This window comes from Festucalex cinctus, chromosome 3, assembly GCF_051991245.1.
Source record: "Festucalex cinctus isolate MCC-2025b chromosome 3, RoL_Fcin_1.0, whole genome shotgun sequence".
NCBI lineage: Eukaryota > Metazoa > Chordata > Actinopteri > Syngnathiformes > Syngnathidae > Festucalex > Festucalex cinctus.
Genome location: NC_135413.1, coordinates 33113891 through 33124113, shown reverse-complemented (window position 1 = coordinate 33124113; position 10223 = coordinate 33113891). Strand labels below are relative to the sequence as shown.

The window sequence follows — 10223 nt, the reverse complement described above, 5'->3', positions numbered from 1 at the left end:
GCTACGGGAGGAGGAGGGGGGCAGGGTTTAGTCATCAGAGACCCCGCCCCCCCGCGAACTCCCCCTTCTGTTGTCCTACATGTGGTTTCCATTGAGAAAGCAGCTCAGCATCCTTCTGGTCCCGTGTTTGGGTTTTTTTCTCTTTTTTTTTGGGTGGGGGGGGGTTACAGGGTGAAAGATGATTCCTGTCCCTCATTCCAAACCCCCCTTCAACATTTTCATCTGCCTGCGATTGAAAGCAGACGCCAGGCGGGCGAAAGTTTTTTTTTGTTGGGATTTTCTTTCTTTTCTTTCTTTTTTCTTTTTTTTTTTTCTTTTAATTGCTTGTCATGTTGGCTGCATTGTATGGAGGACCAGAATTGACAAAATTTAAAATAAATAAATGAAGAAATAAAAACATGACTAAATAAATAAATAAAAGACTACAAGTGAAAATTAAAATGGATATAATAAAAAAATAAAATTCATAAATATAAATAAATAAATACAAATAAAAAATATATATAATTCGAAAATGATATCCAAACTTAAAAAATACAATATAAATTATGTAATAATCTCAAATGTTGTCTGAAGGACAATTCGCTTGTGAATGCAATACGCTTCCGTACAAATCAATCAAATCGTTTTTAATGAGTGATTTATTTTAATGAGGGGGAAAAGTTGTCCATATGAATGCAATATTTGAGAGCGCAAACGTGACGTGAAAGCGAGGACGCCCGTCGGCGATTGCGTCTCGTGCAAGCAAAACAAAAAACTTTTCCGAGTCAGCAAACGCAAGATGAGCCACCAAAGACCCCAAAACAACAAATAACTCAAAACCTTTGCGCTGGTTTTTGGGTGAGAAGTTTCTTTCAGAAGAAAAACATGACTTCAAATCGAAGAATTCACGTTTGGTCATCCTTTTTTTATGAGGAAAACAAAGCCCAAAAAAGCGTCAAGAAGTTCTGAGTGAAAAGATGCAGGAAATTTGCGCAATCCTTTTGGAAATTTTGGAAATGAAACTTGACTGGACTGTGAAAAAGTACAAGATGGATTTTGTCCAGCTGCTCTCAACTTTGTGGCAAAGAAAAGATTGAAAAGTACGAGCAGGTATTTGGGTGAAAAGTTTCTTTGCGGGAGGGCGAAGCAGGCCTGAAGTTTCCTTTGAGCCAAAAAAACAAAAAAAGTGGTCTTGTTCCTCCTCCTCCTCTTTGAGCGTTCCCTCCCCCCCCGGCACTCAAAAAAAAACTCCTCCACACCGCAAGAATTTCCCTCCCTTTCACGCAGAGACTCGGCATTTTCCTGCTTCCGAGACAATTGCCGCATTCTGACCGATGACGAAAAAAACAAACATTTGCAGTCATGAACTGTTTTCTTCAAGCATGAAATCGTTCCTTGCTCTCCATTTATGAATATACTTGGTTTGAGTCCACCTCATTGATTTTTGGTGCATCCATCCATCTTCTGAACCGCTCGCTTGTCACAGCTTGAATCTCTTTACACCAGCAGGAGAAGAAGAAGAAGAAGATGACAAAGAAGAAGAAGCTCAACCTTGCACACGTCAACAACAACAGAGCAAAGACGCCCCCTACTGGCGAGGCCTGGCATGGACCCTACAAATGAGGCTGAAAGGTCCCACGTGTTCCCCTCCAGGGGGCGCTACAACACCTAACTTGTCACCTGCCAACTTCTTGTAAAGTCTTTCACTGCCCAGCAGGTGGTTTGCTTTCTTCTGAAGACGCTTTGAGTGACAAGCAAGAAATTTGTTGGGCGCGCCACAAAAAAACAAAAAGAAAAACGATTTTGTCTACCGGCAGCGTTCAATTTGGAGCAGAACGTTGGGTCGAGTCCTCACGTTTTTCAGATCCCTCCAGGGACATTCCAGAAGATTCTTTGCTGTAAACAACTTGTCGTGATTCTTACTTGGCTCACTGGAGGAGCACCAAGTTTGGGTTCTGTTCTGGTTCTTGCGGGTCTAAAAGTTGTACATGAGGCAAAAAAAAAAAGAAAAAAAGGTGCCGATGGAGGCCGAAGGTCCAAATATAACCCGGAGGAATCTCCTCGCACCCTCCAAGCACCTCTTCCGCCTCCTCCAGCGGGACCGGCGAGAAAGTTAAAGTTAGATTGTGCTGGAAACTTTAGAAGCGACGACCAACTGGCAGGCCGGGACCATCTAGGGCACTTTTAGCCCCTTTCGCAAAAGACTCACAATGTGCTTCACACATATTGACATGACCCATACCGAGTGTTTTTTGTTTTGTTTTGTTTTTTTATTTATAAAGAGAGCTCAGAATTCGCTAGTCTTACCGATTCAACGTCTTATCATCATTGCTCTTTTTTTTTCGTGCACATTTATACTCATTAATTCACCTAAAACCTAATAAGAATCCCATTACCCTTCACCTTAACCGGATACTTCAGAGTCTCAAAAGACCAGAGGAAAAACTAAAGAGAGGAAGGAGGGAAGGACAGATTTTTGTATGTTTTATGGTTTCTATTTGTTGTTGCATGATCATCTTTACCGTCTTGTTTATTAGGTTGAAAAAGAAGTGATGAAGGCAACATTTTTAGTTGTTTTTTGTACTTGTGGTTTCTGAACAGTAAATGATCAAGTATTTGTTTACATTTCTTTTCCGATGATCACTTTGTGCACTTTGTTTGAGAACGTTTTAAAATTATTAGTGTTGGTCCGATACCGTTTTTTGTGTTTCTGTTTTACTTACATTTTACTTTACTTTCATTTGAGAATAATTTTAGAATATTTTATTTCACATGAAAATTAATATTGCTGTATTTCTTTTCCATTGTCTACTTTGAAAAGTGGAAAACTCAAATGTTTTTTTAAAAATGTTATTCTTTTGACATTTTAATTGTAGTTTTTTCCCTAAATTTTTATGATTTTAATGATAACATTTAAAGTTTAATTTTATTTTATTTTACTGATTGCCTATTGCACTTTCATTTTAAATAATTTTATTACAGATTATTATTGTTTTATAATTTTATGCTTATTCTTGAGAATATTTTTATCATAATGTTTTATTTCACATTGAAATTAATATTGCTGTATTTTTTTTCTCCGTTGTCTACTTTGAAAATTGTAAACAAAGTTTGAAATAAGCACACAGAAATTTTGCAATCTGGTTGAATAAAATGAATCCTTTATTTATTTTTTTATTTGACATTTTGCATTTTGAAAAATGTTTGGGGGGGGGGACATGATGATAATAAAAGTGGTCAAATGTTATCGTTTTGGCGTTTTTTTTTTTTTTAGGAGGTCTCAAACATCTTCTTCCTGTCGGCCTTGTCCTCGATGTTCTTGCGCCAGTCGCCGACCGCCTCTGTGGGCTGAAGCGGACAACAAAACGTCACGCGTTAGCGTTAGCGTTAGCATCAGCATCAGCATCAGCAGGCTAACCTTAGCCTACGTGTACATCCGAACCAGGAGGGGGCAGCGTCTCGCTGTTATTTGACAATCGAGTCGTCAACTCTACAAGGACTGCTTCACAAAGTGACTCTTTTCTTGATAGGTTTTTAATGCCGTTTACACGTGTTTAAATTGTTCTCAACTGTATTGAAACGGATTCAACTTAATCGATTCTGAACGGAACCGAAGTGAATCGGTGCAACGTGAAATCAAGTTCAATTGAATGGTGCCACAAAATAAGTTCCATCAAATGAAATCAGAACGAGCACAAATTCTGAACTGAATTGAACAACACGACTAAATTGAAGTTGATTCTGGTCTGAAATGAAATTGAATTGAACAGTACCTTCAACCCACTTTGCGTTCTCATGAAGCGGAACAGAATTGCGGTTGAACCAATTTTGGACCAATTCTCCGCATGCACTGAACTGAACCAAAAACCAAATCAAACCTCGTAGACCGGATTCTGATTTGAATTCAAATGAAACTGAATCAAATGTCATGGAAGCGATTCCGAATGGACTGAAACGAAATCAAATCGAACGGGGACAGGGATAAGGTTGGAGAACAGACTCAATTCCCGACTCAACTGAAATCAAACCGAAATCGATTCAGATCTGAGGTGAAATCAGTCCAAATTGAATCGAATCCAACTGCACCAAAACATTCAAGATCGCAGTAAAACTGACGTGAGTGCCGGTAACCGATAAGTGAACGGAATTGAACCGATCACCACGGAAGCGATTTGAAATTGAGTCAAAAGGAAATTCAAATCGAATCAATGGAACCGATTATGAATTGGTTGGAAATGAAGCGAAATTGAACAGAAAAAAAAGGGGGCGTGGTGAAGAGTTTGTGAACTGACCTCTTCCTTGACCTCCTTCTTGACCTGCTTGAGGTTGGACCTGAGGTCGATGGTGGTCTTGTGCTTGCCCCCCAGCAGCGCCTGCAACATGGCGTCGGCCGACATGCGCACCTTCTTCAGCGCCGGCTTCTTCACGCCCGCCAGCTCAACCACCTTCAGCTTCAGGTCCTGGATCTGATCCCACAAAAAATCACACTTGCACACTTCACAAATCGACAACATCACTTTTCGGGAAGTCGCGATTGCGACAGTGTTCGTTTTCACAAGAAATTTGAATTGCGTTTTAGTCTTTTGACTCAAATAAATTCCTTTTCGTCATCTGATTGTATTTTAGTTTTAGTCCAATTTTAGTCGACAAAAATAAAGAGCAGTTTTAGTCGACTAAATTGACAGTTTAGTCAATATTTTCCTTCAGCATACATTTTGACGAAACATTGACGAAATTGTCAGTCAATTTTAGTTACCGTTATCGTCACAATGAATGGCTTCTATTTTCGTTTTCGTTTTTTTTTGTTTTTTTTCTAAACCTGGCAAAAGTTAATATTGACAAGAAATTTTTAATTAATTTTAGTTATAGTCTTTTGATGAAAATTAATTGAAGTTTTAGTCCTAATTTAGTCATCTGATTGTACGTTAGTTTTAGTCGAATTTTAGTCGACGAAAATAAAGAGCAATTTTAGTCAACTAAATTCTCAGTCAATTTTACTTATCGTTACCGTCTCAAATGGCTTCTATCTTAGTTTTTGTTTCATTTTTGTCAGGAAAACATTTTTCATGAAATTATGATGCAAATTTTTGTTCAACGAAATTCTCACTGCGTTGTGAGGCAAAATTTTCGTTTCGTTCGCAAACTTCAGATTGAAGTGGAAAAAAAAAAGATGTAGCAATAAAAGTACTGTGATGAAATTTCCGTCATGTATCGAAAGAGACAAACCAAATGAAAACGATTTCGGTTTGAATCGGGTTTCAATTCATATTGACGCTGAAAATGGAGTTGGATCAATTCAACTGTCACAGCAAATTATGATCATTTTTTTTTTTTGAATGACGTCACCTCAATGTCGATCTTGAGCACTTTGGCTTCGACGTCGTAGTGAGCGTCGTCGATTTTGTCGATGTTCGACTGAAGCTTCTTGCAGATTTCCTGTGGTGCGATTCAAGAAATGGGCTAGCGTGAGGGCTAACAAAAATCAAAGCAAACGTAAACGTCACATGCTAACAACAGCAGGCTAACAAGCATGCTAACATTGTTTTGCTTGTGCTCCGTTTGTTAAGCTAACACTAGTTAGCAATGCTAACACTGTTTCTCATGTTGTCCATCTCAGTTTAGCATTAAAGCGTCTTGCTAGCAGCAAAGAGGCGGGGCTTATCTCACCACCAGGCTGGCCATGTCCCCGCTGAGGTCCGGTTTTGGGCAGCTCTCGGCCATGTAGGTCACCTTGGCCACCTCCAGGTCTTTCTTCTCCTGCTCGATCCAGTTGGCGGCAATCTGAAGCATCAAACTCTGCGGGCCGATTGACGGTCAAAACGTTAGCGTCGTTAGCAGCTTTAGCGAGATTAGCATTGCGAACTCACCTTCAGATGATGCCGGCGACTGGACGTTAGCTTCTTTGCCCTGTGGCACACAAAAGTCCTCGTGAGCGCAAATGTACTCAATGCTAACAGTTAGCATAGCATCACTGTACTGGGGGGGGGGGGGAAAGTATGAAACTTTTTTTCTTCTCTTTCATTTATTATTTTTTATTGGGAAAATTTTTTGGGGGAGGGATTTACAAATAATATGGGGATACAGGCAACAAATACTATATAGTTATTATACGATACTATAAAATTTACTAAATAATATACTAGTATACTTAATATAGTATACTATATTTAGTTTATATTTAGCTATTAGTGTAACTAAAAAAAAGTAACAAGATATTGTCGCCACAAAAAGCTTAAAGATTAAAATAAATAAACAAATAAATAAATAAATAAATATTAAAAATGACATTAAATTAAATAAATTAAATTAATTAAATAAATTTGTCATGTTAAAAAGTGCTAAGGTATTTAAAAAACACATTTTTTTAAAAGTGATACTTTTTTTTTTTTTTAACACCAAATAGTTCTGGAAAATGCATAAGAAAAAAGAATGTTTCTATATTTTGTTTAAAGTGAATAAAAAGTTTTTTAAAAATCTAACAAAAGATAAAAATTAAAAAATCTATATTTAAAAAGTGGTTTCAAGTTAAATTTATTTTAAAAGCTATTTAATAATTATTTGAATAAAGTTACAAAGTTTTGTCGCAAAAGCAAAAAAAAAAAAAAAAAAAAAAGTATAACACATGATGACGAGCGAGTTGTATGAAGATTGTTTTTATCATGATGTCCGTATCAAAACGATGTGAAAACGATTGTTGAAGAGTGAAAAGTCGTGTTGACTCACTCGGACATGTCGACTTGTTGTTGTTGTTGTTGTTTTTGTTGTTGGGCGTCTGTGGAAGAAAAAACAAACGAATCATCGTCCGTCAAACTGCTCGGCCGCTGAGAGGAAAGTCAAGCCCCGCCCACTTTCGCACCACCTGCACCTGCGACCACAAAACAGCTAATTCGGGTGGATGCCGCCCCTCCCTCTCCATCCACACCCGCCTGCCAAAAGGCCACCGAGACAGCCGCACCACACGGCCGTTAACACCAACGCGCACGCGCGCACGCACGCTTACATTTTGGCAGTGGAAAAGGTCACTTTCTCACACACGCACGCACGTTAGGTCGACATTTCCAATGGGGACATGATCACATGAACGTGATGCACTTCATAGCCAACTTCACCTAACCCCAACCCAAAAAAAAAAAAGAGTTCTGGACTACTCATGCGGGGACGACCACAAAATGTCCCCACGAGGATAGTAAAAAAACACAGAAAATAGTCCCCGTGATGTGCGATAAACATACACCAAGGTTACTTTATCAACTCAAACTAAGGAAAAAAAAGCAAACTAAAATTCCAAAAACAATTTCATTAACGAAATAAAATAAAAATGCTGTTAAAAAAAAAAACTAAATGAAATTACATTTTATGTTTACAAAACTAAATATAATTATAGCAAAAAATGTCCTTCGTTTTAGTCTTTGGTCATTAATTTAATTCTTTAATTCATTATATATATATATACTTAAACTAGTTTTTTGGGGGGAGGGAAGGACAAATTATTAAAAAACGTGTTTCCACGTTTTTGGCATTGAATGAGTTAACTTACGAAAAACCTCAAACTAAAAACAAATAATTATTAATGAAAATAAAATAAAAACAAAAATGCTTTAAAAAAAACTAAAAAAAAACTAACTGAAACTACATTTTATGTTTACAAAACTAAAACAATAATTTTGACAAAAATGTCCTTGGTTTTAGTCTTTGTTAATGAATTGAATGCATGAGGACGATTTTAAATGTTGTTTTAAGACAATTTATTTTGATATTAACAGAAATGATGTCATCTAGCAGCAACCAATGGAAAATCACCTTCAGATGATGTCGCTCCCATACAGTTTTTTTTTTAAATATTGTACACAAGTAATTGCACATTTAAAAAAAACTCAAACTAATACTGAAACTAAAACTACACTAAAAATAAGCATTTATTGACTACAACTAACAAAAACTAAGAACCACATTGAAAACTAATTCAAACTAAGCTTAAAAAAACAAAAATTGAAAAACAAAATAAAAAACAAACTCAAATGAAAAAATTCCAAAACCAAAATACACACAAAATTGTCCTGATTGAAAAGGAGAAGCAGTGAGTTCCATTGAAAGTCAAAAAATGAAACAAAAGCAAATGAGTGTCAATTGTTGGTGATGATGAGCATCAAAAGTTGACTTGTAAAAGGCTGACCTGTTTTTGTGGTCGTGCGCAAACTTGCTTCCCGGCCTGCTGGAGACTGAAGAAGATGACGGTGAGGATGATGAAGAGGAGGAGGAGGAGGAGGAGGAGGAGGAAGAGGGGGGATGAAAAAAGAAGCGTTTATTGACGGCGGGCAGCGGCGTCAGCAATTCGGACGGGAATGGTTAGGAATGGCGATGCCGCCGTTGGGTGGGCGGGGCCAACAGCAATAAATCGACGCCGCCGTTGGGTGGGCGGGGCCAACAGCACAAATCGTCCACGTGTGCCCATTTTTCATACTTCCTAAAACGTCCACTGAAAATCTGCTTGAGGTGAAACATTCTTTGGAATCGTTTGCTGACTCATGACGACATATCGACGCCTTCTTCAAATAATCGTCTCAGACATTTTTCAGGAAACACAAAAAAAATTGAACTATTTGCATCATGAGGTATGATTTTTGCAAAAAAAAAAAAAATAATCTGCAAAAAAATATATACACTTTTTTTTAAATATATTTTTTGAAAAAAAAAAATATATACATATTTGTAAAAAAAACAACAAAATGACATAAGCAATTATTTTAAGATGACGATTTTTTTTTTTTTAATAGAGCAGCGATACAAGTTGAATTTCTTCCGTGACGACACTTGTAAATCAAAACATTCACATCTCAAATCATCTTCCCCCACTGAAATGAATGCAAACACCATTAATCCGTTCCAGAAACCCAAAAAAAACCTTGTCTAAGCGGTGTTTTTTTTTTTTTTTTCGAGCAGTGCCTTGAGATACAAGTTGAATTTCTTCCTTCACGACACTTGTAAATCAAAACATTCCTATCTCAAAATTTCCCCACTGAAATGAATGCAAATGCCATGTGACCAAATGACATGACTCGAAAATTCTGCTGTAAATGTTGAAATTTGCATTTGTGAATGTTGGGGAAAAAAAGTGACTTGTATGTTCGCTTTTGACAAGGCGCCACATTCATTTTCTGTTGGACTTATTTTTGTAGTTTTTTGGGGGAATTGTGTCGCCACGGTAACGGAAAATTCTTAATTTAATGTCAATAGTGCCGATCCGAGTTCAGCTGAGAATCATTTTTGATAGCTCATTTGAGCAGATACATGAAACAGCTGGTTGGATTTTTATTTTATTTTTTTTACAGCAGAATAAGAAAGAAGACTGATATGATTGAAACTATTTGACACTTTTTTTTTTTTTTTTGCTTCAATTCAATTCAATTGTGCTGATGTGCGCACCTTGGCCACACGGGGGCAGTATCATATAAACAAATGGACATACTCACCATATTAATGGATTTCCATGGAGACTTTTGAGTCATTCCGACTGCAATGATTCCGAATGAAGATATCTGGTCACCTGTTTACATAGGACATAATCCATCGCGATCTGCCGTTTACATTTCTCCCCCCGTTTAATCAGATAAGTCCCGCGGCAGCTGCGATTACGTGATTTATCAAGATGGAGTTCATTCGTCATTTTAGCACAGTAGTTGTGCTAAAATAGTGTTAACACTCTTATTGAAGCAACATGTTGATTAAAAACAATTTTAAACTACTTTTAAACTACTACAGACAAGCTCTGGGGAGAGCCGCCATTTTAGTGGGTGACAACCATGACGTCATGACGCATTCACGTCCAGACAGAGCATGCGCGATGCCACACGCACTCATCAGTCTCGCCATTCGGAATGACGCTCGTTCGGATTTTACTTTCATTTTCAATTTTTATTTTTTTTTTAAATAACATTTTGTGTCGCCATCACATCTACTAATGTCAAAAAGAAAACGAGAAAAGTGCCTCACAGGTCCCCACGGGCAGGCTAAAAGTAATCTGATTACTTCTGGAGGCAAAGCAAAAGGGCGTCAAAGAACGTCTCTAGTGACATCTGTTGGTTTATTGAGATCATTGCAGCTAGGAGACAATTTCGACTCTAATTTGCCAACCATACGTGATTAAAAAAATAAAATAAATCAAAACCAAACCATTTTGTCAGGAAGTGTAAAAAGTATTTCATCTTTTTCCTTTCTGCTTTGTTCTCCACCTCGTTGTGCCA

At 37.4% G+C, this 10223-nt stretch overlaps 1 protein-coding gene across 1 annotated transcript; it reads right to left on the bottom strand.

The window, feature by feature from the left end:
• Nucleotides 1-3121: 3121 nt before the first annotated feature.
• On the bottom strand, nucleotides 3122-9785 carry LOC144016550 (troponin I, fast skeletal muscle-like). Its single transcript, XM_077517814.1, has 8 exons — nucleotides 9453-9785; nucleotides 8156-8201; nucleotides 6706-6754; nucleotides 5850-5889; nucleotides 5650-5778; nucleotides 5329-5418; nucleotides 4275-4448; nucleotides 3122-3330 (listed from the first exon to the last, which is right to left on the bottom strand). Exons 1-8 carry the CDS (start codon nucleotides 9486-9488, stop codon nucleotides 3253-3255), a joined length of 642 nt encoding a protein of 213 aa, XP_077373940.1. The 5' UTR covers nucleotides 9489-9785; the 3' UTR covers nucleotides 3122-3252.
• Nucleotides 9786-10223: the final 438 nt, after the last annotated feature.

Bases quoted from the DNA above. Each gene is read 5' to 3' on its own strand.
- LOC144016550 (XM_077517814.1), bottom strand. From the start codon at position 9,488: ATGACTCAAAAGTCTCCATGGAAATCCATTAATATG. The intron at 8,202-9,452 runs GTGAGTATGTCC...CATCTTCTTCAG, and splicing joins CATGGAAATCCATTAATATG to TCTCCAGCAGGCCGGGAAGC. The intron at 5,890-6,705 runs GTGAGTCAACAC...TGTGTGCCACAG, and splicing joins CAACAAGTCGACATGTCCGA to GGCAAAGAAGCTAACGTCCA.